The 22,695-nt window shown below is 38.7% G+C and overlaps 1 protein-coding gene across 1 annotated transcript; it reads right to left on the reverse strand.

The window, feature by feature from the left end:
- Positions 1 to 1,547: 1,547 nt before the first annotated feature.
- Positions 1,548 to 22,379, reverse strand: LOC110044269 (osmosensitive cation channel TMEM63C-like). Its single transcript, XM_020749794.2, has 16 exons — positions 22,068 to 22,379; positions 18,923 to 19,005; positions 18,120 to 18,237; positions 16,373 to 16,550; positions 14,537 to 14,768; positions 13,006 to 13,338; positions 12,160 to 12,413; positions 11,602 to 11,740; positions 11,239 to 11,325; positions 10,469 to 10,531; positions 10,222 to 10,384; positions 9,469 to 9,574; positions 8,747 to 8,923; positions 4,499 to 4,608; positions 3,872 to 3,922; positions 1,548 to 3,453 (listed from the first exon to the last, which is right to left on the reverse strand). Exons 1-16 carry the CDS (start codon positions 22,245 to 22,247, stop codon positions 3,262 to 3,264), a joined length of 2,466 nt encoding a protein of 821 aa, XP_020605453.2. The 5' UTR covers positions 22,248 to 22,379; the 3' UTR covers positions 1,548 to 3,261.
- Positions 22,380 to 22,695: the final 316 nt, after the last annotated feature.

Consider the following 22,695-nt stretch of genomic DNA (forward strand, 5'->3'; position numbering starts at 1 on the left):
ATCCTTCCTTAAAATAGCCCAAGGATCTAACGCTTTTCCCTAAATACTTAAACAGTATAGCAGTCAAAAAGGCAATCACCTTTGGTGGTCATGAAAGCGAGTCATGCAAAGCATACTTGCCTCAGTAATAGTCCTGTTTTTTTCATTGGATGATTGTTCTCCAGTCTCGATTTCAATCCTCCTTGCGTGGTATATGCGTTCTCCTTGATAACATTGGTTCTACCACCGAGGTGTTTGTAAATTAGCGTTGTCCGGAAGAAAGTACGAAATTTACGTAGTTTCACATCTTCTCTAGGACATTAACAGCCGGTTGACTTTCTTTTCTTCTGTAGTAGGATTCTTCTAAATGAAAAACTGCTGCTGTACGATTCTAATGTCTAATCTCGCGGTAAATTTGCAAAGTTCTATAAAAGGGCTGTAGTAATTGGGGCGTTATAACAATTTAAAGACGTGAAATCAATTTCTTCACTTCAACAAGAGTTTATTTGCTCTTCAGTAACTTACATGAATTTCATCTACGATAGGTTTGTTCTACAACATAAGTAATAGCTACGCATATTTATTTGCACAACTATCCCCAAGCCAGAGTATTTTAAAATCCTTCAAGGCCAAATTTAAATAGTTAATTCTCCTTACATACCTTCATACATTCTTCCTATGACAGTTCTAGGAATTTAGATGTACATCAAGGTTGTTCTTCTACTAGATGAATTTCCGTATTCTGAAGCCTCGTCTGCTTGACGATGTATCGATATGGTAAGGAGAAATTAGATTTCTATAACTCTTTGGAGTTGCAGGATAAATCAAACCTTATTAAACTCGTTGGGCAAGACAAAGGACGCATGTACTACGAGATTCACGGAAAAAACTGAAGAGCAAAAACAGTTGCTATGGCCTGAGAGATGTGGGGAGGGGAGGCTCTGTTATTTTCCACCGTACCCTGTACCCGCTGGCTCGACTTGTGGCAGTAGCCCTTTCTTTTACGCATTGTAATTACATCAAATGTGGATGGGACGCAATTTCGGACACCAAGACACCGTGATCATTTTCTCTTGCGGACACAAATTCAAACTAACGTCGCATTCACTTTGGATTTAACTGTGATGCAAATACGCCACGTTCAATAGATCAATACCGTATTCTAATATGGCTCCGAGGCTTTCGGGTCAAAATTGCAAATTTAAGTTGTTTTTTTTTTTTGTCTCTCAATTCCCAAGAGAGACTTGGATACAAAGAAAACTACACCAAATATAGAAGTTTGTCCTGAAAGCCTCGGAGCCATGTTAGAATATTGATATATCGAACGTGGCCAATTAGCAAAATAGCCGCGAAGAGACCCAAGCCAACCTCGGTCCCAGTGTTTCTCTTCCTCCCGTACCCGCGAAAGCGGGACGAATAGAGACCCTGGGAACAAACGTTTACCGAAGCTGGAATAAAAGAAAGCAAATAAATCGCTACTATTTGACGTTAAAATTCTAAATAAATGAGACCATTGGATCGACCCGAGACACACATAATCGTCGACTTAAAAAGCACAAACACAAGCGACCAGTTCTAATAAATTTATCCTTTTCGAACTTCTGAAGCGATCACTGAAATTTTCGTCAGTAAAGAATGTTGATACCACATGAGATCTAACTGATAGCAAAATAAAATACTCAATAATTTTTACAAGTGAACGCAAAGTCACAAACTAACATACAGCAGAACTACTAACGGAAAAAATTCCAAAAAAAAAATTATTAATTGAAGGGGAATCCGAGACGATACCTCAAAGTTACCTGAACGATTAAAAAACATACACACAAAACATCTGGATATCCATTGAAAAGAGGCATTCATCAAGTTCTGTGTTAATAGTTCGTGCTCGGTTAAATTTACACTTTAAACCTTGAATTTGCAATTAATCCAACAATAACATATTCTAAACCCGTCGCTACAACAATGCGACGAATTACTGTATAAATATTTACCTAAATACTTTGAAATAATTGTTCTAGGCCGAGCAATGTAATGTTCTCGAATAATGCTAGACGTGTTCTTTCACAAAATAACTTTACAAATTGTCTTATGAATTAAACTCCTTATGAAGATATCAATGAAATTAACATAAATATCAAACACCACATTACTTTTAACTCAATCTCCGAGTCTAAATTGCGAGGCACTCCGCCGAATATCTTCGGAAAATACCGAACATAACCGAATACCTTAACGAAGGAACTCGAACGAAAAAGACCCAATCAAGTGTAAGCAATTCACTATTTTTATACTCTTTCTTTATATTTAATAACTATATTTTGTTTTAGTTTAACTTAAATAAAACTATACGGACAAGCGATGCGAATTTGTAGTTCGCTGCTAAATAGATGGTTTTCACTATCACGCAACGAAAAACAAAATCGAAAACTATTCAGTGGATAAAGTAAAGAAATTTTTAATATTATGGAAGACAAGTAAAGAGGACACTTCTCCAAGTTTTGGTTCTCTGCGTTTTCCCAAACTTCAGCTATTCGTCGAAATGTTTTGCGCAAATTTACAGAGCCCAGCATGGAGCAGGCATGTTGGTGGAGCTCTGTTCTCCACCAACATGGCGGCCGGAACATAGTGCAAACATCTGGAACTTACTTTGGCTATCTAGGCGACTGATTATCTGAACTGAACCCACAAACATTTACACAAGCACTTTTCCTAACACTTTAACTCCTAAAAAAGGCTGCAAATCACTAGATTAGTGTATATTTTTCAACAAACGCGATCGGAGCGGTATGTCACGTACCGCCATAACTCTGAACTTCAAACGGCGCTGGTTTCCAAACCAAGCACGCTATTGAGCTGAAAAGTTGAAAACAGATATAAGTTTAGATCCCTTTATGCCTTATGAGGATAAAAATTTTCGTGGCTCTTTAGTTTTGGATTTTGGAATTTGATGACGTCACGTGAAAACGATCTATTGAATTATTCAGATTTAAAACAGTGCCAATTTTTCAAAAGCAGACCCCTTTTTAAGGTGGGCGCCATCTCTAAGCTGGGAACTTCACTATGACCGCAAAAACTTCGCTTTTCTACACAGTTGGCGCTGGCAAATTTGGAAGAAAAACATGTTCCTTCAAAAACGCGCTGACAAAATTTAACTAGCCGTCTCCACAACTTCGCTGCTTAAATTAAGTCTATATTAAAAATGAAAAACAAAACGTTTTGTACTGTAAGAAATGTCAACACTCATCACTAAACCAGTTTTAAATATGGCCACTTCACACTTTAGTGTCTGTCTTCGTCAGTGAAAGTCAACACTGTTTCTGAACTTGGCGTCAGCTGCGAGGTATCGATCACATGATCATTCTGAGTCGCGCCGTAATTTTTCCGCCTGGTGAGCTGGGGCGGAGAGACGTCATCACTTCCGGTCGCCTTCATTTCGCGCGTCGTTTGGAGAACTGGCGGAAGGTAAGCCTCCTGTAACGCAACGACACACATGCTGGATTAACATTAATCACGCAGTACTCGATTTGCTCCCCTCTCTCCCAAAAAAGAGAAACAAACAGGCTGCGTAACAAGCGAGACAACAGGTCTATACACTCGGAAAAGACCGTGCATTCACGAAAAGTTCAACGTTTCAATTTCTCGACTCAGTTTGGGGGCATTTCGTAAGCTGTCATGTTATCCATATAAGCGAAAAGGAAAAGATAGCACGGGCTCATCTGACTGAAGGGCTCTTGCACACCTGTCCCACCAAACAAGATAGTTGCGAACCAAGAATGCTTGATGGCAGGTTAAATTCAACGACTGATCTCGTACAGTAGTGCAACAAAATTGCTTGAGACTTTATCTGGGAAGTTGTTAAGATCATTCGAAGATTAACATCCAAACTTACTGGAATGTAGATATCAGCGCCATTCAGTTCTGCATCAGTTATAAGTTGTTGCTAACAGAAACAAAAAGAAAACAATTTCGAGAGTCAACATTGAGCTAATAAATATCATAGGCAGCAGTCAATATATCAAGCAAGCAAGCATTCAAACAATTACACAGTCAATCAATCAATCAATCAATCAATCTATCTATCTATCTATCAATCAATCAATCAATCAATCAATCAATCGGTCAGTCAGTCAACCTCGAGCCTGAATTCCATTTTTGATTTAAGATTTTTGTCGCGTGGTTAAGAATGTCCTCCTGCCATAAGCTATGTGTAAAATAATTTTAAAATATCATTTTACAAAGGATTTATACTGGAAATTAGTAAAAAAAAATATATATCTACGCAGGATCAGCCTCGTTAACACTACACAATATTTTAAAAAAATGCGAACTGACTTTGATTGAGTGCGAGAAGTTCGCGTTTTCCACTTTTCGCTAAGGTCTCTGAAATTTTACCAAAACCTTGTTAAATCATGAAATAGGTTTTCTGCAGTCACAAGGCGTTCGCAAACTTTTCAATCCGCCTCTCATATCATAAAACTGTGGAACGTTTCTTGTTATTATTATATTTAATATTTACCTTGTGAGGTCCAAATCGTTTGAACATTCCGAAACATACTCGGGCTACGAAGAAGAAAATTGTGATGAACACCACGACCAAGGTAAATACTGTTTGAGGATCATCGATACCTGAGGGAAAAAAAACGAACCAAATGTTAGAAAGACCGACGAAGTGGAGGCGCTAGACAATAGGGAGCTTAAGTAACGACGACGACGACGACGACGCCGAGGACGACGCCTAGTAAAAAGTGAATTGATATTTTACAAGCGAAATTCGCGATTTTCTAGATCTGTTCGGTACGCCAATGTCTCTACAAACGTGCTTAAGCTAAATATACAACGAAGGCGTTCAATTCCAAATGGAAATACGAAAAATTAGCCGTTGTCGTCCACGTTCCGTGGACGACGCAGAACGTGGTCATTTCACGTTGTTAGGGACCTTACGCAAAACACAACGGCAACGGCAACGAGAACGTCACCAAACAAACTGTCTAATGAGCAAAACAATGGCTGTGCACGTGCGTTGTAATTCCTGGTACATTTCTTTGCTGTCCTCTGCAAAACAGCAACGTGAAATGACCAAATTCTGGTTGTCTGGAGAACGTGAACCACAACGGCTAATTTTTCGTATTTCTATTTGGAATTGAACGCATTCGTAGCATATTCAGTAGGGGCAAGTTTTAATACCGACAGACACACAGGAAAGTTCCAAATAAATGCGAAATTTCAAAGTAAAATAGAAAATTTTTACTAGGCGTCGTCCTCGTCGTCGCCGTCTTATATGCGTAAGGTCCCTGTTGTCTTCAAGAGGACGGCAAAGAAATGTACAAAGATTTATAACGCACGTGCACAGCTATTGTTTTGCTCATTAAACCTTTTTTTCAGTGACGTTCTCGTTGCCGTCGTCGTCGTCGTTTGCTTAAGCTCCCTAATATCGGCTTTAGGAGGACGGAAGTGTAATTTGTATAAATCTACTAGCGTTCTATCACGAATACCGTTCTCTCATTGGCTATGCTACTCGCTATCTATTCTGTTGTAGACAGTGAGTAGTCTAGCAGTGTGCGCTTGTTAACAAAATGGCGGCCGCTTCTTTGCGTTTTTGAAGTGTTGTGGTCCTGTCTTGTTGTAAAGGTTTGAACGACTGGTAGATTTATGCAAAAACAATTAGATTATTTGCTCTCGATTTCTATGCGTCCTCGTCAACTATCATGCGATAGAAACCTAGAGCTCATAATAGTGGTTCTACAATCGCAATTTTCACAATGTATGTTATATTCTTATAGTAAAATTCAATTATGATGTGATGTATTACTGTATTTCTCGCGCCAACGGTTATCAGATGAATAAAGTTCTTAATAATTATGGTTATTAGTCATATTGAAATCTTAAAATCTGTTCTGAGAGGTCCATATATTGTGTCGCCTGTCGAACACGGTCTTTCCGCATAGTTACAACTCTTTATCGTGTGCATCGCATTTCCGCGAAATACATAAAGCAGTATACCACGTGGACGTGAAAATGCGAAAAAAAAATATGCAAGTAGCCCAGGAAGTATTAAAAGAATATCTTAAGGCAAAAATAACTGAACAATCGAAGGAAAAGACAAGCGTTTTAGGGAACATTGAAGTCTCCATTCAGCTTTCAAACTTAACTGGTTTTACTTCCAACTCAATGTGAGTTACGTTCATATTTTCTTTGCCAAAATATACGTTATTTATTGGATTCGAATTTTCAAGGTTTTCGCAAAAATAAAGGGCGAGGTAAAAAAAATATCTTCACCAAGCGGATATGCATGTTAAGTTTTAAAATGGACAAATGTTATCTAAAGGATGCAATCGCTGCTGAAGAAGCGGGACCAGTATGGAGTAAGATTTAATGTACTCTTTGGAAAGTACTACAATTGGAATTGAAGTTTTACTCGGCAGTAATTTGTTCTCAATTTGGGAAGTACTGCCTGGTAGCGAGATTCTCCCATGCAAAATTAAAGAAAGTATAAGAGAAATGATCAGGAGAGTTTAAATGTAGATCTTGGCGGCAGAAAGGTAAATTCATCAACGAAAAAAACCACACAGTTAATCAAATCGTTTGAAGAAGTTCCACAAAGTCTCTTTGTTACGATGAATATCCAGTCAAAATTGTAAGCAAATCGGGAGGGAAAATAAATCACTTTAGGTTTCATTGCGAAACATTTTGAGAGCCGAATAAAATGCCAAGATTAGCCTTTGGTCGCTTTACATGAGGGTGTTTAAATAGAAAAATGCGTGCACGTTAACGGAGCGAAAGTGATATATGCAAGATACTCTGAGCGTTTTATTAAATTGATATTGTTGAAACGTTGGGCCACACACAGGTATTCCGATTACTAATTATAAACATTATTAGATTTGATTCGAATATGTTTATAAGAACTTTGAAGCAAATTATAAGGAAAAGTCGCGGTCTCGACAGCTTAGTTAAGCAAATATTCTGACAATGGCAACCCATACAGTTTGCTGTTCCAGTACCTTTTCAGTAACAACATATATTATAGAAATCAAATTTTATTCCAGTTGTGGATGTAATTGCTTTAGAAAGTTTCGATGGAAATGTGCTTCCAAAACGTCACAGCAAGAAATCGTTTAAACGGCGTTTGAAATTCAAAAAGCCGTTTTCAAGACCACCGTTTCACCGCAACATACGCGTATTCGAAATTAACAAGCAGATTTTAAACCGCCATCGAAGTAAAGCTAAAAAAACATACTTCCATGGCATTCATTACAATATTTGCGTGCACGAAATTTCAACCAAGCTAAATCACTATTTCGACAATTGTTACTTACTTCCAAAGTTCTCCGAAAGTAGGCGAAATTCGCCCATATGCCAAGCCATAAAATACGATATTCCCACCCGAGAACTGCTCAATTTCGATCACAATCCGCAAAGGTTTGGAACATTCAGCATGTTCGCAGAACACCACACTGCCAACTCACCACTTTCAAAACAATTGCTGCGTGTTACGAGTATCGCGGGCGGCCCGGAATCGCAAAACCGGGTACGATAAAGGAAAGAAAGTTTTACGAAGCAGCGAAGGTTTCCAAGGAAACCGTACCGTACCCTTCGGGGGTGGTGTGGGGCGCTTGCCACGCGAAATGTCGTGCGTCTGTTTCCAGGGAAACAAGAACTTGCTGAACAGTTTTATAAGACAGGGAGAGTTTCTATGGAAACTTGTGCATTAGTGGCTGGAATGAGGTTTTAACACGGCGGACTTTACATGTAGTTCTTTCAAAAGATAATGACAAAAACATTTGATTTTCGAGAAGAGCGAGATCTGTCTTCTCCATAACGGATTTCACAAGCTAGTTTTATAAAGGTAATGTTATGAAGGTTCTTTTTCAACTTCGTCAGGTCAATAGAACCATTTTGAATGAACGCATTCACTAAAGTAAATAATCTTTTCCGAGTGTTTTTGAAGAAGTTGTTAACTTTAGGGAGAGCAGTTTTCGTTTCATTTAACGTTTCATTCAAAAGAAAATCGGCTGGGATCATTTCGCGATGGATCATCTCAACGTATGAACGGCAAAATTGATCAAATGACTGTCAGCTGAGAAATAACGCGTTTTAAACCTGATTGCTGAGATCTCAGATGAATAAAATTTCTAGGTTACAGATACCTAAGAAATCGCCGAAAATTTAACTGATAACTAAGACTCGAACATCCCCAGGCAGACCAACCATTGATTGATATTACAGGGGTTCTTATATAAGAAATAACTGATGAGTTTTTCTTTTGGTTAAAAGAAATCCGCCGTAATAACTTAAAGGTCGGCACGCACTATAGGACATGTTGAGAGGATGTGAAGCGGGGACGAACCCCTTCGTTTGTAGGCATAGGGTACGTGTTGCAGTGACACTATGCACGCTGGTGCGCACGAAGCGGATTGAGGCATTAAAATGTGTTGTAAATGGGGGAAGTTTGCAAGAGCAGTGCGCATGATGCGACATTGAAAATAAAGGTTATTTTTGCCCTTACTTCATGACGCAAGAATTCAAAATAGCTGAATCTCATGCCGCATGTTGCGGGAACAAAACTGATTTTGTCCCCGCAACAGAGCTTTTTCGCAAAAACGGGCCTGTCACACGTGCCCCCAAAACTGTCGCTGCAACATGTTCCCGATCCATGTCCCCGATTCATGTCCCCGATTCATGTCCCCTAGTGTGTGCCGAGGTGGTCTGAAGGGGGAAACCTACTGGTGTTCTGAAATGCTTCAAATTGACTCTAATTGCTTACCTAGCCTAATAACAGAGTAGAATAACAGTGATATTAGGAGATAGAACGTGGAAATCATGGCAAACGTCACTGCCGTGTAATGAACAGTGCTATCTACGTATTTGTAGGCTGGAGCGCGATGGTTGAAGTAAAGATTGTATCGATCAACCAAGTGCTTGAACGCCAAATACAGCAAACCTGAGGACAAACAACAGGAAGAATTCTAACATGGAAATTGCAATTCTCCTTACACAGTTGTATACATTTCTTATAATGTTAGCTCCAAGAAAATAGTGTTACATTAAAACAATATCTTCAAGTGATGATTATCTTTATTCTCATCATCAGTATGCTTGACAATGTATTCCTTTTGGAAGGAGAAACTAGATTTTGAGCGCTCTTGACCACCGGAGGAAAGTCTGGATTCCCGCTTTTTTAATTCAGTTGCTAAGCAACACTGTTGCTCTACATCATGTTACGTCACGATGACGTATCTCCTTTCTTTCGGAGTATTCACGAGTGACTAGAATAGAAGTTTGACTGCTCTTGCGAAGTCCTGAGGAACCAAAAAATCATTTTACGGCTGAATTCCAACTCATAGTTTCAAGGTATAAGAATCGCAATCGGGAAAACCAGCAGATGCCAATATAAAATGCAGTATTCTGTTTTTACGGATTTCAAATTTCTTTATATTGGTAGAATTGAGGGACGATGGCGTGACTATGTATAATCGCGTGACTTACCGAATGGCGTGACAAGAGGGCACGTGATACAATATACCACCATGACAGAAAAGATGACCAACATCCACGCGTACTGCTGACCGTACGCGAACGCGCGCACGGCTTCCTGTTAAAACGATATAATCCTGGTGTCAACAAGCAAATTCTCCTCTCTGATCTACCTAAATCTATTTTAAAGCCAGTTGGGAGAATTTGACTATAGGTACAAAGGAGCCAAACGAGAACTAGCTGCTGCTGGGGAGGAAAAGAGGTCCGCGAGACCATTTAGGAAAAGCGTTTCACTCTAGTTTTACCGACTATTCAAGGTGCGAGGTCCGGACGCGTCTTTCCCCCAAACGAGCAAAACGTTTTGTCGCCAACAGATTGTGTGAAATTTCTGTGAAAAACTCTCTTGAGAGCGTGAAGCAAGGCGTTAAAATGCCCAACTTTATAACAAACTGCGAACTTTAAAACTGCGAGCTATTCGTACTTCTTTATGGACTGCGAGTTTTGCAGTCACTATTTTTCCGCTTCATCATGTAGACGCACAACGTTAGTTCAAAATAAATAACAATTAAAAAAAAACACGAAAAAACCAGCCCGAAATATCAATTCTTTTGTTGGATCACCATACCTTTCTTTTACTGTTAGGCAATTTGGTGGCACATGAAGACAATAATTCTACGTACTTTGTGAATATTTTTCTTCTCATCACTTGTCTACTTGCCAATAGATTGGTATCGTTTGGAAAAGTCAGTGACTAATCACCCTTACCTTACGAGCAAGCCTTTTCTCTCCGTCGTTTCGCGCACGAGCCATATTTCCTGCGTACGACACGAGCTCGGGAAAACGACACAATTCTAGCGCGGTTCCAATCAGTGCTGAAGTTATGAGGTAGTTTACAAAGAACGCACCATTGTTAGGCAAAAACACACAACTGAAACAGAATTGAAAAGAGCCAGAGTTGAGGCAAGAGAGAATTTTCTTTATCGTCTTACAACTGACGACGGCTTCTACTTACGCTAGTCTACTTTGGAATTCCGGCATCTTTCCGCCCAGAGTCAAATGAAACAAGGCGTCCGCACTAAAACAGAGAAAAACAGTATTGCCTAAGCCATAGTTAATATGGGGAAATGGTTAGGAAGGCCGATAAACATCAAAGAAGTACAAAAAGACTAAGATTTAAGTTGGGAGGTCCTTGACCCTGTACATCTTTTGTTTTATGCTCATAGACTACGCATTAATTACATAATTAATCGAACTGCTTATATTGGTTAGTTGTATGAGCATGCATGACAACTGACCACCTTTGGCATTTTGCCACGTTAACCCTCTATTAACTATGCCAAAACATAAAACACCGGGTTACCAATAACCAGGAATTAATTTCGTTGCAGAGCAGTTTCAATTGAGTGTCGTAAAGCCAAACCAATTACTTACCAATTAGACTACTCAGCCAATTATCTCGAACCGTCGTAAAATCAAAACCAAACCCAAAGTTACTGCCTGATCAATTGAAAACTATTCTATGCAATTTTGCACGCGTCCGAAAACCTTGTTCATTACCATCTCCGATATTCAATACAAAAGTGGCATATTGGTAAAATGGATGTTCCCACTAAGTCTGTTACCAGCCCGAGCCAGTGAAGAGCAGTTAACGTTTTTTTTTGACAAGAAGAACGTCCTTGTTTCATAATTGTGCCTTTCGTCTTTCACTGGAAATGGGGTGGGAAAATGAGGCGTGGCTTAGCAGTTAGGGAACTGGATAAAAATATCGATAAACCTTCCTACCTTGTCAGAGCTAAAGAGGGTAGAACAATAATCATCAAGACTAGGAAGATGTAGGTCTTTAACATCACCGAGTGTTCAAGTTTAGACCTAGGAAAAGTCGTAGAAGAAATGAAGATTAACACATACCAGGGAGTACACCAGGGTGGGGGGGAGGGGGGAACAACTGTTCAGAATGACGATTACTACACCTGGGGGGGGGGGGGGGGGGAGATCAGAGTCTTGAAAAAAGTATTGAAATCTTGCCACCTTACCAGAAGACACAATTTTGAATTTACAAGACTACTGCAACCTCAAGAAGTGATGTTTCAATTGTAACAAAAAGGTCAGATTTTAAAAGTTGTAGATAAGACGTAAGTCAAATACCTTGTCCAGTGCGCTTCAAAATAACTTGACCATGAAACAACTGCTGGAAGGATGGCTGCAAAGCCCCAGAGAAGAATAGTGGGCAAGAATTGGGTGAGAAATGGGTTTGGAGGGACTGCTAGCTTCGGGTTGCTTTCCGCTGCAGAAAACACAAACAAGCAAGTGTTAACTATTGCAGGTAAAATAATGACTTTCAGGTTTTTTAATAAAACCCTAAAGTGAGACCATGAGTGAAAGCTACTGAGCAGTACTTTCATGTGGTACTGTTTATTATGCAGTACAAGGTGGTTCTAGCTTTTAAGTCTGTGGATGAAACCCTAGTGTGTGACCATTCAAATGAAAGCTATTGAACACTGTACTTTCATGTGGTACTGTTTATTATGTAGTACAAGGTGGTTCTAACTTTGAAGTCTGTGGATGAAACCCTACTGTGCGACCATTCAAATAAAAGCTATTGAGCAGTACTTTCATGTGGTACTGTTTATTATCTATTCCCATAATGCATACAGAGAACCGGAATAATTATTAAGAAATACAAAATAACAAATGGCTGCTGACCTATACTAGCTTCCAACTCATGAAGTGTGGACAGCGCAACAGTTGGAGTGGTCAAAAACAGCACAAATATGAACAGCAACGTGTTTATAAGCACTGCTCTGGCCCACCAGCTCTCATGATCCACAGATAAATGTTCCCAAATGATATCTCCTGCTACAGGTGCTCTTGCCACATTCCAGTGGTCGGAAAAGATTTTCCTGGACACTGATGACTCTGGACTGCCATGTTTGACTGTGTTGAAGTCTTTGAGACATCTACAAAAGCAATATTATAGATAAACATATTTTGCTTAATATAAATTTATTTCATTCACAAACCAACTTGTGACCCCTAAACGTCACCGCTTAACGCTTAGGTACATGTAGGGTTCTTCCAAATATTCAAAGTAGGTGGAGAATGATTTGTAGTGCCTCCAGACCAAACAAAAGGACATGTGATTTTAGTTTTTACCAGATCTATCAAAAGTAGCCAACGTGCAATGGTTTACTAGATGGTAATCTTTGCCTGTTGCAGGTGCTTATTGAGAACCCTGTCAAAGGCAAGGGGAGGGGGGAAGAAGGTCCCATAGACAAAAGAGCTTGTCCTGATTTCTATAGCATTCTCCTGCTTGGAATGCCAGTTCATTGCAGTTCATTAAATTTGCCTGTACCCATTTATACACCTGGGTGGAGAGAGGTACTGTGAAAGTAAAGTGTCTTGCCCAAGAACACAACACAATGACCCAAACCACAGCTTGAACTTAAACCACTCAAGTTTAGACTATTAAAGTCCAAAGCACTATCCGTCTGGGCACAGCACCTCACTCATGTACGTTAAAACAACTAACAGAGGAGTGTCCTTCCTCACCTGTCAACAACTTTTGCATTTTCAAATGTCACGAAAGCTATTCCCAGACTCATCAGCTTCTGTCTTTGCATATCAGCCTCTGTTTTGCCATCTTCTTCTTCCTCAGTGAAGTATTCAATGCCGTCAACATGACTGGCACCACAGCACTGACAACATGGTGATAGCTTGTTGGTGCTGACCACAGTGAGAGGTCGTTCTCCAGTCTTTTGAAGCTGCTCTTCACAGTGCTGACGACCCATCTGCGCTGCAAGTACTTTCCTCTGGGCTTCTTTGAGTTTCTTGAAATTGAATGCAATTTGGACTTCGAGGATTTGCGTATCACCATAAATCTCGCTGTTAAGTGGCATCAAAGAACATAATATTATTACTAAGAAATGCTGGCAAGCGGTGATTGACTCTAAAACAGTTTTTCCAACTGCCTGTATTTCATGAGGTTGCTTTAGAAAGAGAGGTAGGCAAATGAAAAACAAAACCTTGCTCTGAGGGAACATCAAATAACAAATTTAATGTATTGACCTAATAAATAACAGGCTTAACCTCAAACACCAATTGAAAATAAAATGTCATTGACTGGAAAACACTCTACAAGCCAAATCAGATCTGATAAATGTAAGAATAAGTTTATTCTTAATAATTGTTAACCATACACACAGAATTTAGAAATGAACTAGTTAACAAGACTTGTTATAATATAGTTAAATGAAATTTAACATAGTTAACGACTAGGACCTAGTCTGGTCAGTAGCGTTTTTATAGGCAGTTGTTAGTGTCTTGGCCATCTGTGAGCATTTGGTTAGCATTTGGTGCGTTCTGTAGCGTTCGATATAGTTCAATGAAATTTTACATAGTTTATGACCAGGAGCGAGTCTGGTCACTAGCATTTTTTGTAGGCGTTTGATAGTGCCTTGGCCATCTGTTAGTGTTTGTTTAGCGTTTGGTGCGTTCTGTAGCGTTTGCAGCAGTCATATGGTCGTGAGAGCCTTGGGGCTGACATTGTCCAGTGGTAATTTTGGTTAGTACATGTGTTGTCATCCCATGTGCTCGCAGTGTGTTCATTGCTCTGTTAGTGTGGCGTTGTGGATTGAACTATAGTTTAGCGGTTCTCGGCATTCCCTCCCTATCCCCCTTCTATTCAGCATTTTTTTTTCCACCAATGCCATCTGGATTGAGTGTGACGGGTGCCTGCAGGGGGCTTGGCGCGGGGGGCTCGTGGCTTGGTTGCGGGTTGGGAAGGCCAGTCGGGTGTTCTAGCACCTTGGGGATGTGACTGCGGTTGCAGCCCCCGGGCTTCGTAGGCACCTTCCCTCCACTAGCGACTTGGCCGTTAACTTAGTATAAAAGTTTAAAACTTAAACCTTGGATAAGGCTAAGCCTTATAATGTACAGAATTGATCTACCACTAATTTTTTATCTTTCAACTTAGCTACCAGGCCGGCCGGGGAAATGAGAGAGAACAGCCAGGCTTTCTAGCATTAAGAGAGAGTACATGTAACACAACACATATAGTATCAAATATAAACTTCCTACTCACCGAAAATGTTGAGTGATCAAGTCTGCCGTCACTGTTTTAGGGACATTAGTGATCATTATAGTCTTTGTGGAATTATCCCGACTCTCGTATCCAAACAGATTGGTAAAATGCCGCAGCACGATCACCATCAACACACAGTACATGATGGCAAAGACGGTGTGCATCCAGAAGACACTTGAGTCTGGTCTTAAGTTTGATACTGTGGTGGCTCCAAAAGAATTCCTCTCAGGCTCTACAAAGTTCAATACATAGAGGATATTACATGGCCACAAGGAGATAAAACTCTTGAAGTGTTGAAAAATATTCCACGAGTGGGCTCAGCAAATGAGTGAAGTATTTTTCAACATGAGAACTAGATAGATTTTGTATCTCCAAGTGGCCATGTAATGTGTTATTAATAAAAACACCAATTAAACACCAAACCGTTTCATTTTTGCAAGGAAAGACATGATTTATTACATCACCATAGCAACGGTGATCTTTTCACTTGATAAAATAACATGTTATTTTCACATGTGAAGATATCATGTTATCGCACAAAAGCTCACCTGGTATTTCATTGGTGTTTATGTAATAAAACTGAATTGTTAATAACTCTCCCTGGGCCTGAAAAGAGGGGAGAGGAAGGCTTTAGGAAGGAAGGAGAAATGACCAAACAAATAAGGGAGAAACCAACAGAGAAAGGAAGAAGTGAAAAAGTTAGTTATTCATTTTTTTAGATATTTCCTTCATCTCCCCTTTATTTGCAGGGTTTGGGTCAAAGCTAACATGGAAAACATTAGTTCCCAGAGGCTGCTAGAAAAACAGACACCTGATATGCATTTTATGTGGTCTGTGCGATACCCTGCCTCTGAGAAATCTAGTCGTTAGGAATACCTAGTCTGTCTACAGATCCTCTATTTTGTCTTGAATTTGTTCAGATCAAAAGCTTAGCAAAATATTATGACAATGTAGTGTTTGTATGTGGTTTGGAAGATGACTAAGCATCTGTTTACAGGAGGTGTCTTCAAATGGGAATTGCCTGCTAGTACAAGTTTGCCTGTAAAAGGTTGAGGTTCAAGTCTGTTTAAAGGTATTTGTCAAATTGAGCAGTTCTAGGAAATAAATTATCTCTGATACCCACCCTATGTAATGATACCATGCCATGCCATGCCATGCCATGTCATGCCATGCCATACCATACCATATAATATGATATGATACTTTATTTAATGTGGAGTTACGCTTAACTAATCAGCTAGTTTACAGGTAATTCATGGCCCTAGTATATATGTAAGGTCACTAGAAATTCTAAAAGAATGTGACAGGAAGGTGTAAGGCTATGCATAAGGCTCAACTGGGATTTCAAAAGGGGGGGGCGGTCACACAAACAAAAACACTTCATGGGGGGTAAGATACTCTCTGGAACAGCAAATTGAATGCAGGAAGTAGAGATTTCTGAGCAGGCTCTGCCTCTGGATAGAAGTAAGATGCCGATCCATCAAAGGCTACTCCCTGCATTGTCGTCAGGTTTCACGAACAGTTTGCTGGCATCTATCCAATAAAAGTTCCTGGGTCACTAGATTCAAAGTGAGAGTAAAGTGTCTGGCACCACAACCATAATCAAACTGGAACTTCCACATTCTTCAGATTTTGATACAAAGTCGAAAGATTATTAAGGAAAAAAAAAACTGAACAAACTAATTTCTCAGGTATGATGTCTAACTTTCAATTTCTTCGGAATCCAAAACAGCTAAGAATTGACGACCTTCATGGTAATCTTAACCACCATTATTTTTTTTCACTTGCTACAATGGTCAAAAACGGTCTTAGCTTGTAGCAAATGTGGTTACTCACCATTTTTTCCAGAGTAGTTGACGGGTAAAACTATGCCAATGGAAAGACAGAAGATTATGACAGTGTAAACTAAAAGGTGCTTCTGGAATACAATATATTGTAATGCATCTATACCACACTTCAGTCGAATGTGTTCATCAGTGACTCGCATGAAGACAAGGATCCATGAGAAAAGACCCTGTGGAGTGAAAGAATTACATGAAACAAAACAAGTTAAGTACATGCTGGCAGAGCTGTTTTATTAAACTGTTAGTAATTAATACATTATAATAAGTAACAGCTAGAATTTTCATAATTATCAAGCCTACATAACTAGAACTAGACTTTTTTTTCAATTTAGTCCAATACACGTAGCTGTAAATGGGTAGAAATGGAGAACTGCTGCACACGCTTACTATATCATGAGAACAGCACAAGAAACAGCATTACAGGACATCATACATGACTACTTCCCTTTTAGTGCAGAGTGCACTATTGGGATGGTTTAGAGGGCTGACATCCACTAAACCGACAGAGCACTAAAGCACTAAAGTACTATGGCAATTACTATATATGTGTAAACTTTATTTTTCTGTTGATTAATTAAACAAACAGTAAAATTCACAAGCTGTCTTGACAAATGGTAATTGAAAGTCCTTTTTTGGACCTTGAATGAAAAACATGGTCACACAATGCTAAAATTATGGCTTATCAAGGTTTCTGCCTGTTCATATTCTGCAGGAATAAAAGCCATAGTTGACTACCAAGGTCAATATAAACCAGGAGTGAACAGCAGGAGTGAGGACCTGTGTTGTGACTACTTTGTCTGAGCTACATGTATAGTCTGTGGTAACACAGTTCACCCTGCACTATCTGAGATTGTCTTACTAGTTATTCTTACACATTCAAATGAGCTTCATATACTTTTCAGTAAAACAGAGTTTAGCAGCTGGCTCCAAAACAAAAAGAAACATTTAAGGAGTTAAAACCTTAAAGGAGAAGGTCACTCCAAAAAGCTTACTTTTTTGTCTTCGCCTATAGCAAGTAAACATCCAGCTTTTCCACTCACCGAAGTTTCAGCCTCTGAAGTGCCCGCCCTATCCTAAAGAAATTTATCTCGAAAGGAGCGACTTTGGAGGCTGCCATTTTGAAACTATCTTGGCAGCCAGGCTGTGTTTAAATGACATCATTCCGTCAGACTCGAAATTGGCGGAAAGGAGAAAAAACCTGCAACTGACTTGGCATCCTTCACCAGGTCAGCAAAATCTATTTTTTCCAAGCAATTATATGTATCCACTATCAAGTTGGAGTTTGGAGCATGTTTGGCTCAAAATAATATGGCTCAAGAGCAGCCATAACCCAGAGTGGTGGTTAAAAGGCTTGTTGGAAGCCACTCTTGGACGGAATGACATCAGGAAAACGCAGCCTGGCTGCTGAGTAGTGTTCAAACTGGCGGCAACAATGCTCGAATTTTGGGTTTCTTTGGAGACAAATTTCATAAGGAAAACCTGCAGTTTAGAGGCTGAAACTTTGGTGAGTGGCTAAACTTAGTGCAAGGTTTTTACAGTGTTAGCAGGAACAAAAAATATACAGTTTTTGGAGTGACCTTCTCCTTTAAAAAATGTTGGATCTGACCTAAAATGCCATAAAAAAAAAACCATTTTTATAGCATTTTAGGTCAGATCCAACATTTTTTAAGGTTTTAATCATTAACAATGACCACCCAAACAGTATTTACAATAAATTAACAATTAATTATAACACCAACCTTTTTTTTCACTTCCGGAAAGTCGACAGATGCAGGAGTGCTATTGGTACTACTCTCTACACCAGGGCTTTCTCCTTCTGAACTTTCCCCCCTTGTTCCATAAAACATTTCAGTCCATCTAAAAATGAATATTACTTCTTGATTGTTATATGTACATGAATTGTATATAAATATATAAAGGGACAGGATTTGAAATCATCACTCACCTACAAGCCAAGATGAGTATTAAAACGATTGGATAAGTACAAATTGTACACTTTTTGGTGCATATTCAAAAGGTCACTAAACCGGATTTGTACATACTGATCAAAATTAATATCATGTATTTTATATCTACCTTAGCTGAGTCAGGGGTTTCATTAAGGGCCAGGAACCAGGAAAATTGACCAGCTGTGAGCACGATTTTGCCCAACTGGTTTCACCATATAGAGGAAAGTTTTTCTTATAAAGATGGTTCAGTTCAAAAAGTTTTGCCCGCCCATGAAAACCAGTTGCCCTCTTGCTGAAAACATAAATGAAACCCCTGCTGAGTACATGTAGAACTGTGATTATCTCTTGTCTGCAATAATTTGATCTAATAATCACTCTCTCGCCGCCTGTAAAACTTAACTTGGTGGTAGATCCTTTACGCTGGAAATGCAATGTATTTGAATCCTGTTGGAAACTGAATTCTTTCAGGCTTTCTTATCAACTAGTTAAGCTGAAATCTGGATTTGAAATTAGCCATTTTCTTTTGTTTAATAATACCATTTAACAATTTATTCATAATTTCTAAAAAGTAACATAGTTAAAAGTACAATTACCCCTGGTCTTCCTTTTGTATCAGTGCTAGTCTTCCATAATCCCAGACAAGTCTTCTGATCACACAGAATATGATGAATACAATCTAGATCACAGGTAAAAAAAAGCAGCATTAAAAAAAAACCTGTGATGACCCAGTATCACATCCTGGCAAGGGATAAACAGGGGTAAAATGGCAGAGCACTGGGTAAATTGACTGGCTGTGAGGAGGATTTTGCCAGCCTGGTTTGACCATTTACATGTAGGAGGAAAGTTTCTCTTATAAAGAAGTTCAGTTCAAAATTTTTTGCCTTCAGGACTGTGAAAACCAGTTGCCGCCCTGCTGAAAATCTTAATGAAACCTTTCTGTGATAGATATATTTGTAACTCAGATACATGAAGACAGATCAGGAAATTACAACTTTAAGAGGGTTGGGTACGGCCATTTGTGAACCCACCATTCAAACTTTTTCGCCTCAAAAATTATTTGTTTTTTCCCTAAATTCGCTCACATCACCTGGGTTAACTAATATTTCATGAACCAATAGTAAATGTTCTCTGGAAATTTATTATTAATTTCCAACTATCAGTCCTTTTTTTAAATTTTCCAATAAAATCTAGACAAGGTCTTGCCTTGCCTCTTTCTATTAAACAATGGCCCTGCTTTACTAAGGCTGGTGAAATGATCACATGCTAGACCTTGCAAGAAGGTGAGAAAGATAGACACCTTTACTTAAAAGTAAAAAATATATGTGTAAATTTTCAGGGTAGTCCCTTCAGGGACCTTACAAAGCATCCCCGCTATCAATAGGAGCCCCAAAACTATTACCTACCTTAGATTACACAATAATAGGGTACCTACAAAACTAAAAACTTAAATATAGGAAAGTACATTACAACAAATATCAAAAGCCTAGCTATCATAGTAATATCTTCAAATTTATGTACATTTACAGTATTTATTAAAAACTGTACTTCCATGATAATAAAAAGATCTCCTGGCTGTTCTCATTCTTATTGCGAGCCTGAGACATTTTGACTTTTTAAATCGCAAGACCAAGGTTTCCAACTGTTTTAAGTGTGAGTGCCAAATGTTCAGCCTCTAAGACGATATTTGTGAAAGCAAACAAACAAATCAGGATTTAGAGACTTTCTTAGTCTCACAAAAGATTGCGACTCTGAGACAGCTTTGTGAAAAAATCAAGACTGCAAGATCCACATAACCTCTAAAAATATGAGACTGCAAGACCCTGAAATTCAATGAAAATTTAGCAATACCCATGGTTTTTGTAGAACCATTCACCCTTTCACCAACCTTTTATTGGAGTCATATTCTGGTGACACTGGGTAACAAAAGCCAATCAAAGCAATGAAATGTAGTCTAGACAGTTTTCTTGTGGTGTGGTGGTTTATCTATGCCACTGTTCATTGTTACAATTTTCAATTTCATGGGTTTATAGCTTGGAAAGTCATAACAAAAGTGGCATGTCAGTTGTCTTGACAAAGAAGTTTCTTCCAAAACATTTACAAAAAAAAACTATAAATTGTGCACATTTCATCAACATAATCTTTAAATATTCTTAAACCCATAAACTGTACACAAGGGAAAGAAAACTTTCAAAAGAGACTTTGGAAAGCTTGCATAACTGTGAAAATTAGCATTGCTTTGTCAATCAAACTTGTGTAACATGTATTTAGCCCAATCTACACAACCATTAAAAATAAGATAGTAATGCTGCTAACACAAGGAAAATGCGACAAGTCAAACTTAATTTGAAGGCTCTGTCCATCTTTCTTCCATGCAGAATTTGTTATTTGCTGATCAAAAGACTGAAATCAGATTCATATTAGATCTGACCATTCAACACAAGTCTGAAAATGGCACAGATCATACAAGGAAAAGATAACAGATGCATAAATTAATTCGAAAGCTCTGTCAATTTTTTTTTTTTTTTTTTTTTTTTTTTTCATGTTTTCATGCAATGTTATTTGGCTAATTGCAGAACAAACCTCTGCAGTGACTGGTCTAAGATCACTGTACATGAATACAATAATAACACATATAAAATGGTATTTTGAATTTTCCAGAGTGAAAATATATATGGTACAAATTTAGCTCTCAAAACAGTTACTGTACACAAGAAACTCTTCCAAAACTTCTTCCCCAAATCCATAACTTTTAGATGAAAATGAAACTGATTATTAAATCATGCACCTTTCACAATAGTGTTAAAACAACACATTTCTGACACAGTTATTGAAAGCTGCTTCAGTTGTTGTACAAAGATACAAATGAATCAGCCAGTTCTTTACCAGCAGCTTAAGATATTGTTTAATTATGTTATATTATTAGCAAACGTGTCTGTTGTTACATCGCTCGACAGACCAGCAGTGAATTAAAAAAATCATAATTTTTTTGCATAACAAATGACAAAAGCAAAGTACATTTCACCTGCTTCAGAACCTAGGAACAATAGAGCGCGGGTACTTCAGCGACCATCGTTGTCGACAAAGCTTTGAAAAATACTCATCTTTTTGTAAACCTATTTTCTCAATAATCGACCTCGTCGTTGCTGAAAATGACCAAGTTTTCTCTGTTTTAGAAATACCGTGTATAAAGCTTATGTCGTTCTAAGCCAATTCGCTGATAAGACTTACGTTTGACTGAGAAATTATTTTATATATTTAAGCATATATTTTGGAGCATATGGCTGACAATTTAATTTTTTTCTTTCGCTTCTAACAGAACAAATTTCTTACTATCCTTTAAATTTCAATCAATACCAAAAAAAACAAATTGTTGATCAAGAAAAACAGACACTCTACATTTCTTGGCATCTCATTGCCTGAACGAGTTTCCCTTATCAGTTGAGCGGAAAGATCGAGTCGCCAAGACAAAAAAAATTTTCGTCGTGGCTTACATTTTCATTTCACTCCAACTGTATCAGGAAAAGAATTTTAATTGCTACCTAAAAATCACATAAGAAGAAAAACACAAAGAGATATTCGGTCCAGAGAATCTAGCAACTCAATTTGCATCGTTTTGTTGTCATTCCCGCCAAATGGACCGAAAAATCAAAGACAACTTAAATATAAGCAAAGCAAAACAATCAAATATTCAAATACTGGGGCAAAATATGGTAGCATGCAGAAGGAAATTTTGTTTACCATCCATCCAAGGCAATTCAAACCAAAGTTGATGGGAATCCCTCCATCTTTCGCGTCGTAATTTGCCAGAGTAAATCTAGTCGTTGCGTTATCGACATCTTTTGGATCGAAGCATTGTGGAACAATGTGTGGAGTTTTATTGCCCGCCGAGGCATCAAAAGCTAGTCGAATGCTGGCCATAACAGTTCACTGCCACCAAAATCCAAGCCTTGGAAGAAGCAGCTGGTATAGAAGCCTTTTCAAACTAAATTTTGCGTCCTGGAGACAACCACTCGTCGTCGGCCATGTTTGCGACCCGCCTTTTATCGAGTAATCTGCTGACCGCAAAAAGAACCCAGTTGACATAAACCGGAAGTATGCGGTTTTTGAGCCTCCTTCATTTCCGTTTGCGGCGCCGGGAAAATTTCAATGCAGCGATGAACAGTGTTGAAAATTTACCTCCATGAGTATTTTGAGTATTTCTTTGAGCGAGATGCGAAAAAGAAAAGCGATAGGAGAGACACGGCGTGTGAAAGTCAGGCGTCGACTATCTGAGGGAAAAGAGCGTCTGCTCGTAATTTGAAAAATTCCCCTGTTCTAAAGCTTCTGGGACCATCAAGGTGAAACCAGGAACTATTAACTAAGAAAT

This window comes from Orbicella faveolata, unplaced genomic scaffold (genome assembly GCF_042242905.1).
Source record: "Orbicella faveolata isolate gen_17 unplaced genomic scaffold, um_ofav_v1 contig_27, whole genome shotgun sequence".
Classification (NCBI taxonomy): domain Eukaryota; kingdom Metazoa; phylum Cnidaria; class Anthozoa; order Scleractinia; family Merulinidae; genus Orbicella; species Orbicella faveolata.

Coding starts and splice junctions, on each gene's coding strand:
- LOC110044269 (XM_020749794.2), bottom strand. CDS start 22,247: ATGGCCAGCATTCGACTAGCTTTTGATGCCTCGGCGGGCAATAAAACT. Junction 19,006..22,067: donor TGAATTGCCTTGGATGGATG/GTAAACAAAATT, acceptor CCTGTGATCTAG/ATTGTATTCATCATATTCTG. Junction 18,238..18,922: donor ATACAAAAGGAAGACCAGGG/GTAATTGTACTT, acceptor ATTCATTTTTAG/ATGGACTGAAATGTTTTATG.